At 42.1% G+C, this 18,742-nt stretch overlaps 2 protein-coding genes across 4 annotated transcripts; one reads left to right on the top strand and one right to left on the bottom strand.

Moving 5' to 3' along the window:
- Positions 1-2,057: 2,057 nt before the first annotated feature.
- LOC117425785 (nuclear receptor coactivator 5-like) lies at positions 2,058-9,667 on the bottom strand. Of its 2 annotated transcripts, none has more exons than XM_034043049.3 (11): positions 9,267-9,667; positions 8,231-8,297; positions 8,094-8,132; positions 7,821-7,907; positions 7,456-7,538; positions 7,166-7,298; positions 5,535-5,734; positions 3,892-4,167; positions 3,412-3,600; positions 3,011-3,139; positions 2,058-2,629 (listed from the first exon to the last, which is right to left on the bottom strand). In XM_034043049.3, the coding sequence occupies exons 2-11, from the start codon at positions 8,287-8,289 to the stop codon at positions 2,595-2,597; spliced, it is 1,230 nt and encodes a 409-aa protein (XP_033898940.1). In that variant the 5' UTR covers positions 8,290-8,297; positions 9,267-9,667; the 3' UTR covers positions 2,058-2,594. The 2 variants fall into 2 exon arrangements, with proteins under 2 accessions (XP_033898940.1, XP_033898941.1); XM_034043050.3 differs by lacking the exon at positions 9,267-9,667 and adding an exon at positions 9,137-9,253.
- Positions 9,668-9,755: 88 nt separating this feature from the next.
- On the top strand, positions 9,756-18,312 carry LOC117425661 (nuclear envelope phosphatase-regulatory subunit 1). 2 transcript variants are annotated; one of them, XM_034042796.3, is made up of 6 exons: positions 9,756-9,878; positions 13,427-13,498; positions 13,685-13,758; positions 14,231-14,340; positions 14,583-14,637; positions 14,869-18,312. In XM_034042796.3, exons 1-6 carry the CDS (start codon positions 9,854-9,856, stop codon positions 14,908-14,910), a joined length of 378 nt encoding a protein of 125 aa, XP_033898687.1. In that variant the 5' UTR covers positions 9,756-9,853; the 3' UTR covers positions 14,911-18,312. The 2 variants fall into 2 exon arrangements, with proteins under 2 accessions (XP_033898687.1, XP_033898686.1); XM_034042795.3 differs by having other exon boundaries at positions 9,756-9,890.
- The last annotated feature ends 430 nt before the right edge of the window (positions 18,313-18,742 follow it).

Raw genomic sequence — 18,742 nt, 5'->3', positions numbered from 1 at the left:
AAGTACTATTTCACAGCCATTATTTGAAGGCTTATCAACATGGATTTTACATTAAGGCCATATTTGATGAATGTATTGAAATGATAAACAAGGCCCTTCAGACATGCCTTTTCATTTTGTGTTTCAGTTTTCAGAATCAGTACCTTTTTTAAAAGGGCTGTTGAATAAATGAAGCACAAGCAGAAGCAGTCCTTATTACACAGTAACCTGATGAATTCTTCACAACTGTTGATCTAGGAGACCCAGCATCAGTAAGGTGTACATACTGCTGTACCACAGTGCGCTCGTCACTTATGAGCTAATGGAACACTTTGTGTAATTGGGCAACTTAACCTCAGTGAAACTTTTAACATTAAATACATTAAATACATACTCAGCACTGTCAAAAGCTTTTTTTTTTTTTATCACCTCTTGTAAATGTCAGGCGTAACTTCTATTTAAATAAAGCTGACTGATGTATTAAGCTTTTTGCTCCAGTTTGAATCAGCAGTGACAATAAAATGCTTTAAGGGTCAATAATACAGCTGTATTACTGCAAATCAGAAGGTGTATTATTGCATATCAGAAGGTGTATTATTGCATATCAGGTGTATTATTGCGTATTAGGTGTATTATTGTGTATCAGAAGGTGTATTATTGCGTATCAGAAGCTGTATTATTGTGTATCAGAAGCTGTATTATTGCATATCAGGTGTATTATTGCGTGTCAGAAGGTGTATTATTGCATATCAGAAGGTGTATTATTGCGTGTCAGAAGGTGTATTATTGCATATCAGAAGGTGTATTATTGCATATCAGGTGTATTATTGCATATCAGAAGCTGTATTATTGCATATCAGAAGGTGTATTATTGCATATCAGAAGGTGTATTATTGCATATCAGAAGCTGTATTATTGCATATCAGAAGGTGTATTACTGCATATCAGGTGTATTACTGCATATCAGAAGGTGTATTATTGCATATCAGGTGTATTACTGCATATCAGGTGTATTATTGCATATCAGGTGTATTACTGCATATCAGAAGGTGTATTATTGCATATCAGGTGTATTACTGCATATCAGGTGTATTATTGCATAGCAGAAGCAACCCTGACACTCTCAGGTAGCGGTGCGCTTATTAGTGCTAATCTCCGGTCAGATGCAAATGAATTCAAGTAAAACCCTGTCTTTCCAGCGGATATGTTAGGAAAGGCTGAAATTAGTATAGGATTTAGGGAGTTTCCCAGAAAATGTGTACCTCATATGAACATCTTTTTTTATTTTCATTAACAAATTCTTTAGTGATTTTTCTTGTTTTTGTTTGAAAATTTGAATCCCTGTGCTTTTGTTTTGTGGCGTCCCTGACAGAGCTGGACACTGCTTCATCAGGATCCTCCTCCTTTTGGAATAATCCCTTGTCCATAAACACCTCTTATAACAAAAAGCATAGGTGTTCTGTATTAATCATTATTTATAACAGATCCCCAGACTAAAGTATACCAAGTACAGAACAGTCGTGTGTAAATTACTATGATGGGGAATACATGCACCAGTGTGTTGTATAAGAACAGCAACACAAAGCAATTAAAATTTTTAAACTGCAGGAAAATTCATACAATTTCTATGAGAACTCTTCACTGCTGGAGTTCCTGGCACCTTTATAAAATCTGGTGTTACAGAAGTGTTAAATTACACACATTATTACAGAGATATTTAAATTAGTTACTTTGTCATTCCTCTCTAGTATTTATTTCCTTCCATTGAAAGATAACCTTGGAAGACTTGATTGTAAATTATAGGTTGCAGAATTGCACAAAAGAAAAATTTACTTAAAGGTGCTGGTTGTCACCAAGATTTTAGATAAACTACACCCCCTTCTGGCCACACAGAAGTATTTAACTTTGCAACTATACATTAAACCTATGCATTGAAGATTGGGTCTGGGGAAAGACCATGGGTGTTAAATCACATGGCTTTTCATGGAGCCAACATCTACAAATTAGGTACTACCCCTTATCTAGTCAGACATAACTATCAGCACCCCACAATCAAAGAAGACCAATGAACCACACGGTTTAAAAACCTCAACAAAAATGTATTTAGCTCACTTATGAAATCTGGTTCTTTGAACTTGAAGCCCCAACTTCAGTACAGGCTTCAAGCAGATCCATTTCACAACTTGGACAGAGATTATTCACCAAGCTGCCGTTTAAAATGAGATTCTCTGCCTTTTTGTTGTAGAAAAGGACGGATATCCTAGTGTATACATCTTGAGTAAGCTCTGTGAAAATAGGCTAGTTTTACTAAACCAAAGGCAGGAGGAAAAATAGTATTTTTACACAAGTGTGATTTAAAAAAAAAAAAAAATCCCGGACAAAGTAAATACCAATACAAAAAATAAAAACCAGTTACGTTTCTAATGAACAAACACTGTCAACACTATTAAAAGAAGACTAAAAAGGGGCCTCCACTGTAACAAAAGGATCGCAACGATTCCATTGATCCTGGAATGTACAAGTACTGCCCAATTGTGACACTTTTGTAAAACTTTGCTTCTAATGCAGAATTGATGATTTTGGCAATTTCCAGGTGTGTATGCTTCTACTGTCGATTAGCGCCGCTGCTGATTAGGTCTGGATGGACCACCTGAAAAAAGAAAACGAACACACGCAGTTAGAGCGCGCACACGCATCTTACACAAGTGTAAATGCAATGTGGTGTTATTGGACCAGTGAGATGGGACACTGCTGAAGCCCTCCATCAGTACTGCTAACATACAGCTACTCTTGCAGCAGTGGTGGGAATTAATAAAATTAGAATTAGTAACAGTAAAAGCAGAACTACATAACAATGAGCTTCAACCACGGGTTTGGTGAAAGCATTCAATTTACAGCGGTGATGCAGATCTGGCATTACTTGTGTGTTTACTGTGATGGTCTCAAATCAATTACACACCAATACAATAGAGAGAGATCATATCTCCCCTGGTTAGTTTCAGATAACACTGTTCTGCAGATGAATACTCACCTGGGGTAGGCAGAAGGCCGGGTTTATCACCCAGTAAGAGACGCTTTGAGGGTGGTAAGGGGCCGTGGCCGTGCGTGGGTCGCGAGTGCATAGACAGCAGGGGAGGGGGCTTGGATTTGGGGTATGAGCCTAGTGTAACAGAAAAAGGGGGGGAGGGGGGGAATAAAAAAAAAAACACACACAACTGATGAGGTAGATGCACAGGGTATTCATCTGTTGCTGCCACACATTTAATGGCACAATTGAGGTGTGTGATTATATTTTAAGTTGAAAAATCGACTGAGTAAAACAAAACAAGGTTATTCAATGCAACAGAGATGTATAATATTTTATACTTCGGAAATGAATTGAGAAAATTCAATATGAAAACTACAAACAAACTGAATTGCTTTGCTGCTGACCTGGGGTTGGGAGCAAGGGTCCCGGTGCTCGGTCCCCCAGAAGGACTGGCTTTGCCTGGGAATGGGAGGGGTGCTCCAGGAGCGGGGGTCTGCCGGGCGTCGGGAGAAGGGGAGGGGGCTTGCTCAGGCCGCCGGAAGATGGTTTCCTCATTCCAGGGTTGAATCCATTATCACTTTCTGCTGGCACAGCTGTATGATGAGAGCAAAAATGAGAGAGGGAACTCATTTAATCTTTCACTACAGCAAATATCTGCAACAAGAGGCAGCTCAGCCCATCAAGACTACTAGCAAGCACATACTGCATCTCAAGGCTTTAGCGGTCACAAAAAAACCTAAACAAGTTAACCTGAAGTATGAATTGTAATCTCAAAAAACACAGGCTTAACTCACAATTTGGGTGGAGTTCCCCTTTGTCTGTGCACTAGAAAGCAGTGCACAGGACGCTACCGAACAATCCCATGTATTTATTATTACACCCACCTTCGAGTTCCCCTTTCCTCGTCCTCACGTACTCCTCGATGGTGTTCAGCTCTTCCAGGTACAAGTGCTTCCCTTCGCTCATCAGGAAGAGGAGGTGGCGAGTACTCAGGGGAAGGCTGTGCTTGTCGCAGTTCTCGCGCTCCAGATAGTCGTCTGCTAGATCCGCTGCCTTCACGGAGATTTCCTCGCGCTCCTTCTCCGAGCGCTCAGCCTGCACGCGCCCGTGCTCTGCGGCCACAAAGTCCATGGCACGCTCCGAAGGCATGTTGCGATGAACTGCCGAAGGGAGAGAGCTCTTATTATATAGCAATCCAGTGTGCAGGCCAGCGCCTAGACCCAGCTGAGCGCTCTGGAGCTGCTCCTTAAAATTGCTTTTTTTTGGCAATGTATGAGGGGAAAAACGTCGATATTAATTTTAATTTATGGACCCAAGAGAGAGAAACTTACATGTGTGCAGTAAAGTTTTGACATTAATGGCCAAGAAGTTATTTGGTTACGTTGTTTAATTAACCCAAAAATCTGGACATGTTTTGTTTTTTGCATGCCATCTACAAACCTTTATTCATGTACTTTTTTTTTTTTTTTTTCTCAAACTAAGACAAACCTGCACTATAATGATTCAATTTACTCAGAAGGTGCGAGGAGTCAGCATGTTTGATTTAAAATAATTCAACTTTGTCCCACACAGTGCACGCAGTAAAAAGCACCTATGATAGAACTGAAATCGTGATGTAAAGGTAAATGAATGTCTCCTAATAAAGTAATCTGGTCAAAATGGTTAGAATATGAAATAGTGGTGTTAAGATTTTAAATACTGTCAATTGCTGCCGGTTATATTGTTGGTTATAAGAGGTCGATGCCACATGTACCGATTGTGAAGCGGGACAGCATCATATCTGAAACTCCCAGTCGTAAGGACAGTATCCATCCTTATTGAATATTTTATTGATGACAGAAACAGCATGTGAAGTACTGAAGCATTAAGAAAAAAATCTGTACATAATCTTATTTTTATGCTCTCCAGATATTGCATTGTGAATTGAAAGGTAATTTGAATGTGTATTACAGTCTTTATGCATCTCTGATTAATCGCTAGATATGTCATTTATTATGTGTGTAAATTAAAGGGGGGGCAGCTGAATGTAACAATGTAAAAATTATTAATGAAAGTAAATGTCTTTCCATTAAGTACCACTTGTAAAAGGAGAGTTATGTTTTTACAGCAGGGCAACTTACCAAATGTGGCAAACAACTGGCAACTGGAAAGTCTGCATCATTTGGACATGGATATATTGGACGAATCACTGCTAAATATGCACTTATTAAAGCAATACCAGACGTGTGATCATTTACTTTTATATAAAAAGATTTGTGAATCATGGGCTTTTATTTAAAACAAGACACTACTTCGAGAGTTGAAGTGTATGTGTTAAACCTGACTGTACTAACGTCCCTAGGGCAGACAAAAAAATAATGATTTTATCTTCAGTTCAATTGTGTACCTTTATTATTTCCTAGCTTATGTTCTTAACCTATACTTTTACCCAGTTGCATTTAATGAAGGGTTTTAGGATAAAGGTAACTGTATATGGAATTTTAACACTATTTGTTTGCCTTTTTTTTTGGTAGGACACTTAACTTACTTTTGAGAGACTCGTAAAATATGATTACGGTGCAAGAGGAAAGCGCTACATTTGAGTGCTCGACGAGAATACAAAAGGGGGAACCGTCATTTCGGACATCCTGAAGGGCGCGGGTGAGACCTGATTCCGAGTGCAGGTATATCATTTCCACCACAAGGCCACGCTTCTGCAAACGGTGGCCTATCGATTTTGCATAATCCCTTAAAGAAAAGAAAGAGTGGGTTATTTTGCACAGAATTGAAACAGTCACTCTCTAGGTAGTGTGCATTGCATATCATGCCACTAATGATTCATGACGGCGTATCTGAAGGCAATGTGTTGGTTTGTTTGTTTTATAACCAGGTGTTGTTAGAGAGACATGAGGGTGATTGTTGCAAAATATTTTAAAATATTTTAAAACAGTGCAATTATGTTTTATAAGAATTATGTGGAAAGTTCAGCTTAAGAGATATATTTTTTTTACTTTATTCTTCGTTTTATTTATGTTTTTTATTTTATATTGTGAAAAATAAAAAGTAAATCGAACTTTTGTAGCACTTGTGACCGACATGGCGGACTGTTTTCACTCTTGTTTTGGTCGTTTCTTAAAATGTACATTTAAAAAAAAAAGAAAAACGTGTGTGTTTAAAAAGCTCAAGGTAATATGCAGCTGATTAAATATGCAGCTCTGCAGCAGACACAGACAATATGTATGTGGAGAGAATACAATTCATATGAAAGCTCACCTAAACTACTGAGATTTACTTTTTTTTCCCCCCTTTCTCTGAGGTAACTGAATTGCATTTTGAAATGGTAAGGGTCCAAGCTGAACTAGAATCAAGTAGGAACTATTTAGGTGTTTGTCAAATCCCAGTTTCGTTTTTTATAAACAGACATCTGGTCAACGTGAAGGCAGAATTAAATTCCAATGCAGGAATCAAGACGGGTTTATTTGCCCCATTTTGTAATGCACTCTTTGGTAAAACATTCAGTGGTTTTATTTGATTAGCGTCAAGTGTAAAGCCAATGTAAATGCAGTGTGAAGTTTTGACGATTACACTTTAAGCATAGAACAGCACATTCATTTTTATTAATGGCCGCTGTCGTTCAAGAACAGTCAATCCATCAGATACAGATTGTTACAACCCACTGAAACATAACGAACTTCCCCTGGAAAAAAAGAAGGGTTAATAATGACAAATAAAAATAATTCAGTTTTAAAGTATGCAAGAAAAAAAAATTCTCATTTAGTTCAAAGTAGAACAGAAATTTTGGGGGGGGGGGGGGGGAAGAAAGTAGCTAAAATTAAGGGATACATTAAACTAGCAGAAGCAGCGAGAAAATGTTTGCTGTAGAAATCGGTGGTATTCAGTCACCACTGGCCTGATTCACTGCCCAGTTGCAGCATTGTGACAACCTGGTTTACTAGCTGATCTATAGACCAAACAATTCAGACAGAAACACTGCAAAACAGCAGCAGTAAGAGTTTGTGATTTGGGGTATAAATGAGACTGACTGGGTTTATATTACGGTTTACAGTTTTCTGTAGTAACTCTGCTGAATTAGGGAAGCAGGGGAAACTATTTTGTTGTCTAACAATACTTAAATCAGCCTGAGCATTACCCCGGAGGGCAGTTCAATTTAATCCTTACGTTTGTTGCTTCGTCACAGACAAAATGACACAGTCCGCTGGCCTCTGTTTGTCATACTCCTCCTGAATCTGTTTGTAGAATTGCTGATAGAATGAGCTGCGCCTGTCAGCCGGAGTGTAATTCTTGGTGGGTGCTGCAAACAGAAACAGTAAAATCAGATTGTCACAATAAGGTCATCATAAAACACGATACAATCTATAAATCTCCCCATTTGTTTTCACCTCTGGGATCAAACATGTTTCTGTAAAACAAACTGTAAGAAATCCACCAATCAGTTCCTAGATCCTTACCATTCTGGGAGCACTGGTACCTTTCATAGTAGTCCTCAGTCCTGGATGAACAGTCATATTGTTGGTCCAGTAACTCTTCAAAACTGTTTAATCAAAGAGACAAATAAGCCCACATCATACATTGTGTATGTATAGTTAACTATGGAACCACATAAACCAGCTACTGAAGTCACAGTATGTGAAAAGCAAGTTAAACAACTCTCCACTCCCTCTCGTGACAATGATTACTTTTGCACAGAATGTCTACTTCTGGATGATCATTCAATGAACTTTGCAAGCATGCTCATCAACTTGTAAAAGACTGACAGTTTGCAGAATACACATGCTGCTCAGCGGACCCCTACACAAACGTGATCGGCTCTCACTTGCGTGTGTCGTCGTTATAAGCATCCTTTCTTTCATCTCGAACTGGATATGGGCTCATTCTGTAGGGTTTGTAGGGCTTGATGCTACTGCAAAAAAGAAAAAACAAATAAAATAAATTACCATATTCCAATATGAATAATAATGTAATTCTATAACGATTAAAAACCACAGAAACATATTGTGTATCTGCTGCAGAACTGCATCACTGAAATAGCTATGAAAATCAAGACATGTTGAAGTGAAAGGCACTTCCACTCCAATCATTCACTTACTTCAATAGGAATGGAATCTTCCCAGGACCATGGCGGTTCCTGAAGAAAGAGGGGGGAGAATGAACACTCACTGGGAATATGCAAGTGAACAGAGCTGAAATGAATAATATAAAATATCAGTACTGTTGCTTGCTTACCCTGCACTTGCAGCCGGCTTGTGGCCCTGACCTCGGGTAACCTTCACCCAGTTAGACATCTTAAAACCTGAAGACAAAACACATTGGCAAAAAACAAAGATTCATCCAATCTTTGTAATCGCTATAAAACCATTTAAACTAGCCTTGACAGATTGTCACTGCAGTCTATAAAGGAACTTCCCAACTGAAAATGTGGTATAGTTTCTGTCCGATTTGATTCACTGCTTTGTTTATTTGATCGGTCCCTTTACCTGATGTCTACAATCATTCGGTGCGGATGAGTTACCCAAATGTTTGTCATCTTTGAAAAAGTCCTGTGCCCTACTTTAACAGTAAAGCTTAATTATTTTTCTTGTACAGTAATATTTGGACCGCCAGTGTTTCTCATCCCTGGTACTACTGGGGACGCTCTGTGTCTGCTGGCTTTCAGTCCAACTGAGCTCTCAATTACTCAACTAGACCCTTCATTGAACTGATCAATGGCTTAATTAGACCTTTTCAGCTGTTAAACAGTTGCGGATTTCAAGTTACTTATAAACTGTTATAGCGGTGGTATTCGAAATCCACACGCGAAGGAGGCTGTGTCTGACGGAAAACACTACAATCAGGTACTTTGCTGGTGTAAAATGAATCTGACGGACCAAGTCTAAGGTTATATCTACTATTTATATTGATCATTTTATTTATTTTACCATAAATGCAATCAACAAAACACAGGAGGAATTATTACAAGTGCTATTTAAAAAAAACACTATATACAGTCGCCCGGTGAAAAAATAAAATATTGTAAAGTGTACAAGAAACATTAAAAACGTTTTTTTGTTTTTTTTTGACTGCCTAGTTTATTATAAATAAACACCACCAAGTAGTAGAAGGATGCATAAATAATCGAGTCTTAGGCCTCACCCTCATCTATGCGAATATACACACACCACAAGTTTCAACAAACCAACCCAAAGGTCTGCATTCAGCCAAGACGCTCTTACACGTCATTAAACAAGCGAACTGAGAAAGATGACGGTGTAGCGTTACTTACGAAACAAACCCGCTCAGTAATATTGCAGCCCACACTCTCTACACCAGCCGGGCCCGCGTTTCCTGCAGTCGAGAGAGTCGACGCGTTTAATATTTAAATAGCACAGGAGAGGAACAAGAACCACCGCGTAACCGCCACAGCGCCCCCGCGTGGAATACCAGAATTCAGACAGCTGTCACACATATTCTGTTTAACTGAATATCGTTGCTGCTGTCGATAAAAAGTCGTGACCTGCAACTGTAACAAATATTTACTGGTTTATTCCTGAATGTCTATCTGAATATGTAAACCTCCATCAACACAAAAAAACAACGTTTTATATTGTATTGCACAGTTAAAACATTAGCTACAGTAGGTGCCGGGATATCGACAGGGGTGCACTCTAGGTTCTCCCTCTGGTCTCTATGAACTGGCTTTATTGCATTTAGGAGCTGCAGATTTAACCGCCGCACCAATCACATTAAAGATTATATGGCATGTGGGAAGGGCCGGCCGACCAACCAATCAGCGTGGAGTTTGCACGTGAGCGTCTGGGTCAGGGTTTAAGATCCGTCAGGACTTGGAAAACGTCTTGGAGAGGCTGAGTTATGAACTCTTTAGAACAGGCCGAAGGTACACAACATGGCAAGGAATTTACATTTACTATTAGAATTGGGTTCTTTTAAAGAAAGGGGGGGCGTGTTTATGTGATGTAAACGTGTTTGATGTCATGGCAGGGTTCACGAACAGTACCCGTATATACTGGTACGGTGCACTGGTGTGGCAGCTGCAAGTCTGAATCACTCAAAAACATACTTGGTGTCGAGAAAGCGAATTGAATTTCTGAAAACAGCCTTATATTTGTTGTACTGAACAGAAAAGCAAGACTCAAGCGTAAATGTAAAATTGTATAAAGTTTTATTTTGCAGATTATGTTTTTAATTTCAAAGACAAAGAATGCATAAATCAAAAAATAGCTTTTTTAAATATTAGATCTAGTTCAATTAATATTGGCCAACCCTTTTACTTGAACACATTACAATTCATAGCAACAACGCGTTAATATAAATATGTCCTGGGTGAAGTTAGTCACCCCAAACAAAAGACTAGTGTGCTTCGGTTGGGATCACAGGGTTATACTTGAGCATTAAACAGTTCAGACTAGCATTATCACATAGATGGAATCGGCTTGAAAGTATTATTATTATTATTATTATTATTATTATTATTATTATTATTATTATTATTATTATTATTTTGTTCTGTGCATATTCAGTAGATTTAACCATTTACAGCCACTGGATCCTACATGTACACATCCTGCAAGAACCACCCTGATGGGTGCGAGGAGGAGCTGGCTTGAAGTTCCGGATGCACAGTACCCAACAAGCCACTGCAGGACTAGAACCTGGCAGGGAATAAACACAGACTACAGGGATTGCATCTGGGGCACATCTGTATGCAGAGGTCTCCAAAACAATCATTCTCATTACTAACTGGGCCTGCATTATGTTCTGTTTAATCTGTTTGGCTATTGAGGCTGGAAACACAATCCAGTGACTGCTCCCTGCAGGGATACAGGGCTCTGAGGCTGGAAACACAATCCAGTGACTGCCCCCTGCAGGGATACAGGGCTCTGAGGCTGGAAACACAATCCAGTGACTGCCCCCTGCAGGGATACAGGGCTCTGAGGCTGGAAACACAATCCAGTGACTGCCCCCTGCAGGGATACAGGGCTCTGAGGCTGGAAACACAATCCAGTGACTGCCCCCTGCAAGAATACAGGGCTCTGAAGCTGGAAACACTATCCAGTGACTGCTCCCTGCAGGGATACAGGGCTCTGAAGCTGGAAACACTATCCAGTGACTGCTCCCTGCAGGGATACAGGGCTCTGAGGCTGGAAACACAATCCAGTGACTGCTCCCTGCAGGGATACAGGGCTCTGAAGCTGGAAACACTATCCAGTGACTGCTCCCTGCAGGGATACAGGGCTCTGAAGCTGGAAACACTATCCAGTGACTGCTCCCTGCAGGGATACAGGGCTCTGAGGCTGGAAACACAATCCAGTGACTACCCCCTGCAGGGATACAGGGCTCTGAAGCTGGAAACACAATCCAGTGACTGCCCCCTGCAGGGATACAGGTCTCTGAGGCTGGAAACACAATCCAGTGACTGCCCCCTGCAGGGATACAGGGCTCTGAGGCTGGAAACACAATCCAGTGACTGCTCCCTGCAGGGATACAGGTCTCTGAGGCTGGAAACACAATCCAGTGACTACCCCCTGCAGGGATACAGGGCTCTGAGGCTGGAAACACAATCCAGTGACTGCTCCCTGCAGGGATACAGGGCTCTGAGGCTGGAAACACAATCCAGTGACTGCCCCCTGCAGGGATACAGGGCTCTGAGGCTGGAAACACAATCCAGTGACTGCCCCCTGCAGGGATACAGGGCTCTGAGGCTGGAAACACAATCCAGTGACTGCCCCCTGCAGGGATACAGGGCTCTGAGGCTGGAAACACAATCCAGTGACTGCCCCCTGCAAGAATACAGGGCTCTGAAGCTGGAAACACTATCCAGTGACTGCTCCCTGCAGGGATACAGGGCTCTGAAGCTGGAAACACTATCCAGTGACTGCTCCCTGCAGGGATACAGGGCTCTGAGGCTGGAAACACAATCCAGTGACTGCCCCCTGCAGGGATACAGGGCTCTGAGGCTGGAAACACAATCCAGTGACTGCCCCCTGCAGGGATACAGGGCTCTGAGGCTGGAAACACAATCCAGTGACTGCCCCCTGCAAGAATACAGGGCTCTGAAGCTGGAAACACTATCCAGTGACTGCTCCCTGCAGGGATACAGGGCTCTGAGGCTGGAAACACAATCCAGTGACTGCCCCCTGCAGGGATACAGGGCTCTGAGGCTGGAAACACAATCCAGTGACTGCCCCCTGCAAGAATACAGGGCTCTGAAGCTGGAAACACTATCCAGTGACTGCTCCCTGCAGGGATACAGGGCTCTGAAGCTGGAAACACTATCCAGTGACTGCTCCCTGCAGGGATACAGGGCTCTGAAGCTGGAAACACTATCCAGTGACTGCTCCCTGCAGGGATACAGGGCTCTGAGGCTGGAAACACAATCCAGTGACTGCCCCCTGCAGGGATACAGGGCTCTGAAGCTGGAAACACAATCCAGTGACTGCCCCCTGCAGGGATACAGGTCTCTGAGGCTGGAAACACAATCCAGTGACTGCCCCCTGCAGGGATACAGGGCTCTGAGGCTGGAAACACAATCCAGTGACTGCTCCCTGCAGGGATACAGGTCTCTGAGGCTGGAAACACAATCCAGTGACTACCCCCTGCAGGGATACAGGGCTCTGAGGCTGGAAACACAATCCAGTGACTGCCCCCTGCAGGGATACAGGGCTCTGAGGCTGGAAACACAATCCAGTGACTGCCCCCTGCAGGGATACAGGGCTCTGAGGCTGGAAACACAATCCAGTGACTGCCCCCTGCAAGAATACAGGGTTCTGAAGCTGGAAACACTATCCAGTGACTGCTCCCTGCAGGGATACAGGGCTCTGAAGCTGGAAACACAATCCAGTGACTGCCCCCTGCAGGGATACAGGTCTCTGAGGCTGGAAACACAATCCAGTGACTGCCCCCTGCAGGGATACAGGGCTCTGAGGCTGGAAACACAATCCAGTGACTGCTCCCTGCAGGGATACAGGTCTCTGAGGCTGGAAACACAATCCAGTGACTGCCCCCTGCAGGGATACAGGGCTCTGAGGCTGGAAACACAATCCAGTGACTGCTCCCTGCAGGGATACAGGGCTCTGAGGCTGGAAACACAATCCAGTGACTGCTCCCTGCAGGGATACAGGGCTCTGAGGCTGGAAACACAATCCAGTGACTGCTCCCTGCAGGGATACAGGGCTCTGAGGCTGGAAACACAATCCAGTGACTGCCCCCTGCAGGGATACAGGTCTCTGAGGCTGGAAACACAATCCAGTGACTGCTCCCTGCAGGGATACAGGGCTCTGAGGCTGGAAACACAATCCAGTGACTACCCCCTGCAGGAATACAGGGCTCTGGAGGTTTTGGGCAGGTGCAAACAGCATGACAACACAGAGCCACTTGTGTCCTGTAGGCTGGCTGCTCATGCCCTTTATAACTCTTCTCCTTTAGATCTCAAGGCCTTTGAAAGAAGACTCACGGAATACGTTTCCTGTTTACAACCTGCCACAGGTCGCTGGCGGAGTGAGTATAAAACAGCTTCCTTAACTGGGCTTTTCTGTGACCTTTTCTCAGTTCTGTTGCTCCAGTTTTATTGGCTCCCCCCCATTGCTGTTACTGACTATGAAGAACAATCTATGTATCGCTGTGTAAAGAATTTACATGGTCACTAAGTCTAATGAAAGCATTATATATATATTGTTTTGACAGTGATTCTTATAGTGGTTTCTGTTTGCACGGCTACTGGAGCTTGGAACTGGTTAATAGATCCTGAGACACAGAAGGTAAGCTTATAATAATAATAATAATTATTATTATTTCACAACACAATTTGGAATACAAAGATATTTAGAACAGTTGTCTCCCAGCTGTGTATTACATCTGTCCTGATGTTTGGTACTTATTAGAGTGCTCACGACAAGCAGGGCCTCTCTGGTATAGAGTGCTCACGACAAGCAGGGCCTCTCTGGTGTAGAGTGTTCATGACAAGCAGGGCCTCTCTGGTGTAGAGTGTTCATGACAAGCAGGGCCTCTCTGGTGTAGAGTGCTCACGACAAGCAGGGCCTCTCTGGTGTAGAGTGTTCATGACAAGCAGGGCCTCTCTGGTGTAGAGTGTTCATGACAAGCAGGGCCACTGGTGTAGAATGCTCACGACAAACAGGGCCTCTCTGCTGATGGCTTTCACAATAGGTCGGTTTGTACTTTGTGAAATGTTGTTCTTTTGAAAATAGTGTGTGTCCTTGATTTCCTTCACAGGTATCCTTCTTCACATCTCTATGGAATCATCCATTTTTCACGATTAGCTGCATAACTCTGATAGGCTTGTTCTTCGCTGGAATACACAAGCGAGTCGTGGCACCATCAATGTATCCTTTCTTACTAGAAGTGCTAAAACCACACCAGCTTCCAGTGACAGCATTTAAATAGTGGTGTGCTGGTGAGAAAACCTACAGTAACGGGGCAGCCAGGGGATTCAAGGAGTTTTGACGTGGGAGGACCCGTTCCTCCCCAGCAGAAAGACTTGCAGAGTCAGTGAAAAATATCTTTTTAATAAGAGTCTGGAAGCAGGAACCCTTGTTTTGTTTTGTCCCTTAACCAATGCTCACAGAATAGCAGCCCGGTGTCGGACGGTGCTAGCAGAGTACAATATGTCATGTGATGATGTAAGTGGATTTTGAGTGATTAGATAACAAATAGATTTATACCCATACACACTGAATATACTGGGGGTAGATAGGTAGGTAGGTCCAATAGTCAAATTGGTTGGAACTGCAAAAATGTCAATGTCTTATTTTATTTGATATGATGTATCTGCACATTCCACGCTGCCGCTATTTATTTTAGATTGGAGAGTTCTGTGTTTATTAAACTGTTTCTAACCTCTTGTTTCACAGACTGGAAAACTCATCTTGAAGCCCAGGCCGCATGTCCAATAGCACACGTCATCATAAAACAAAGCTTACTGCAAGAAGATCAACCCTTTAAACTTTTAATGTAATTAGCGCAGGGTCTACAGACTACACAGAAGCCTCTAAATTGATTACCAAAGTGAGTAAGAAGCGCAGCACTGACAAAAATCTCTCTCTATCTATCTATCTATCTATCTATCTATCTATCTATCTATCTATCTCTATCTATCTATATATCTCAAGTAAAAGCATTTGTACATTTACTGTTCTATAAAAACAAACAACAAAGATCATGTGGAACGGTTGCATCTCCTCTCTCATGTATTTCTGTGTTGCTGCTGCACTTTCAAGTCTTTGCTCATGTAAATTAGCTTGTGCGTACGAGTGAGGCCAAGCAAGCCCAAGCTTGGTCGCTTCTGTTGTAACTGCTCCCGTTTGTCACTACTGTAAATACTGGAGTCATGGGGCCACAGGTGGTGATGACCATGCCAATGTACAGAGTGAGAGGAGACCGTGTGTGTGTGTGTGCAAGGCTGGGGCCACAGGTGGTGATGACCATGCCAATGTACAGAGTGAGAGGAGACCGTGTGTGTGTGTGCAAGGCTGGGGCCACAGGTGGTGATGACCATGCCAATGTACAGAGTGAGAGGAGACCGTGTGTGTGTGTGCAAGGCTGGGGCCACAGGTGGTGATGACCATGCCAATGTACAGAGTGAGAGGAGACCGTGTGTGTGTGTGCAAGGCTGGGGCCACAGGTGGTGATGACCATGCCAATGTACAGAGTGAGAGGAGACCGTGTGTGTGTGTGCAAGGCTGGGGCCACAGGTGGTGATGACCATGCCAATGTACAGAGTGAGAGGAGACCATGTTTGTGTGTGTGTGCAAGGCTGGGGCCACAGGTGGTGATGACCATGCCAATGTACAGAGTGAGAGGAGACCGTGTGTGTGTGTGTGTGCAAGGCTGGGGCCACAGGTGGTGATGACCATGCCATTGTAAAGAGTGAGAGACCGTGTGTGTGCTTTTATTTTTTAACCCAGAGTCTGAAGGGAAATCTCAAGGCCATGCTGTATAGATTTTAGTCAGGGCTCTTTGCTGTGGTGTCATAGTTATTCTTCGTTTGCCATATACTTGTATTTGATCATCTGAGTCCGTACTACACAATATTGGTACTAAGCTAGTGCTTCTTTGACATGCTTCAAACACTGTTCGCAGTTTGAATTCAGTGTTCAAGCAGAATTTGGTCAAATCCGTCCGTATTTCATGTCACACTCCTCATTGAATAATTACGGAGAGGTGTTGTGTGTGTGTCTCCGCTGCAGAACCCACATGCCAGCAGATTTCATTTTTGAATCGTTTTGCTGAAGCAGTTGAGCCAGGATGTGTGTTTTGTAGGGAGATGAATTGTAGCCTGCATGGTGGTCTGCTGATTCTGGCTGTAACTTAGTATTTGGTAAATTGTCCAAAACCTAACTTAGGCATATACTGTAGGCACTTTTGCTGAGCAATAACATGACATCATGAAGTGACCTCACTCCTACAAAATGCAAGTGTCCTTCATTTGAAACAGTTCATTCAATGACAAGGTGGGTTCCAATATTTTGTCGAAAGGATTGCAGATCTGTATGATATCCTTTTAAAAGGGGTTTCCCTGTGCTGCTGCTTGTATACCTCTTACAGCCTTTATATCAGAATGAACTGAAAAGGGGATCGCAGCCAGTACATTTCGAATTGTAAATAATTGTTACAAGGACTGTGAGCTTTGAAGTGATGAAGCATGTTCTTTTATAAGACAAACAATTAGCTTGCTAAAATTGAAACTGTTTTTTTTCAAATCTATTGCAATAAATTTGTAATTTATTTTGTATTGTATGTACTGTATTTGTATTTGCTGCTGAAACAGTTCTCTATTAAGCAACCACTTATCTCACAGATAAGAATCACAGAAGTTGAATATATACACAGAAATTGTTTAACTGTTGGCTACTATTAACATTGTATATATTTTGTTTGTTTTAACATTTTATTAAATACAGTAGATATGGATACTTTTGCTTGCTGTTTGCTTATGTTTTTTTTGGGGGGACTGTACCAGCCAGTGTTGTATATTGTTATCGGGTGGGTAAGATTATTGGGGTTTACCTCTCTGCAGAGATCTGGTGCTGACAGACGGGTGAGGGTCATTGCTCTTGATCAGGCTAATTTACCATTCCAAGTGAATGAAGTGAAGAAGCAGCTGCTTGGCTTTGTGTGGATTGCTGTTCTCCAGAGTCTGAGAAGAGCAGAAATCATCATAAATCCAAGCAGCTGTTTCTTCACTTGTTTCACCCGGGATGGGAAATGAGCCCAATGACCCCTCCTGATTTCTGTGGAGAGCTCAGAGCCAGTAATCAAATAATTGGTTTGTGCAGCTCTACGGTGAAGCTGATCGATTTTCAGTTGATCTGAACCGTGGAGGGGATGTAAATCCAGCTGCTGATTTTGAACACTGACATCTCAAACAGTGCATGCGAGTTGCTTTTACTGTATTTTCTGCTAGTGCAATAAAGGGCTTCATTTAAATATATATATATATATATATATATATATATATATATATGTAAAAAATATTATAGGTCTTCTGCTGCTCAGACCTATTTAATACAACTAGAAAAGTTCTATTAGATAAGTATAGTTTAATCTGTATCATATTCAGGCAAAACAGATGAAAGCTTTTATTTGCTTGTGTTTGAGATGTGTGTGCCAGTGGACAGCACCTCCAGATCGGCTTTCTCTTTCTATCACATGGTTCTCTACCTCCAGTTGGTTCTTGGGAGGGTAAGGTTGACACACGCACTAACCCTTCTGTTTGTATCCTTTGTGATGACTGCCAGAATCCTTCCTGTATGTGTGCTGCACGTAGTGATGTTAATGAGGGGGCAGGGGCATGGCAGCTCAGTGCATGCAGGGTTACAGCGCAGTGCTACCAGGATGTGCCCACCACTGCTTATAGACAATAACATGTGATCTAGACCCAGTACATGCACGTTCACAATGTTGTGTACTGTCTGTCAAGTGCTCAGCCCACCCAGCAGGACAATGTGTACCTTTTTACTGAACACTGTCCTTTATGTACCTGAAGAAAAAAAAAAAAACGAAACTATTTGTTTACAGCACATGGTTCCAGACTCCTGAAACCACTTTCATTTGCTTGTATTGTAAGCTGCTCATTCATATTAATAAGTGTGCTGGTGACTGAATATCAAGTACAAAAAACCAGGAAGTCATTATTAAGCAACAGTGTTAAGAAGTTGCCATGTGTGAGCCAGCCTTTGTTTTATTACTGTTTTCACATGTAGCAACAACCAGCCTGTCTTCTGTTTGAAGGATGTCTGTTTTTGTTTTTTTTTGGTTTTTTTTTGTAATCTGAAATTAAAAGTGTACATATTGTGTATCTCATTATTTTAACATACATTCTAGTTAATTTTGGAAAGAACATGCAATAGATGATCTGTAGCAGAATACTAACTGGCAAACAGCAGAAATGACAAACAAAAATGTGAATAACGCCTCTATTCCTGTTTTTCTGTCAACCAACTATAGTATTATGGGAATGATTATTAAGGAGTCAACCGTATTTAAAAAGAAAGTGTTTAAAAGAAAGATAGCAGGGTTTAGCTCGTTCAGCTAAAACAAGACGCATATGGTTTACCTACCAAATGACAAGCACGGCATAGTGCTGTCCCAGCCAGCAGTACTGTAGCGTACGTGCATCCGGGCGCTTTCACCGACAGTCGGAGTCTGACTGTAAAGGGCAGAGAGTCTGGGTGCGTTCACGAGAGGCAGACTTTACTAAGTCTGCGCAGATTCTGCAAAGATTCT

The sequence above is a fragment of the Acipenser ruthenus genome, chromosome 20 (genome assembly GCF_902713425.1).
Source record: "Acipenser ruthenus chromosome 20, fAciRut3.2 maternal haplotype, whole genome shotgun sequence".
Taxonomy (NCBI): Eukaryota; Metazoa; Chordata; class Actinopteri; order Acipenseriformes; family Acipenseridae; genus Acipenser; species Acipenser ruthenus.
Note: the sequence above shows the minus strand (reverse complement) of the source record. Positions and strands in the feature narration are given on the sequence as shown.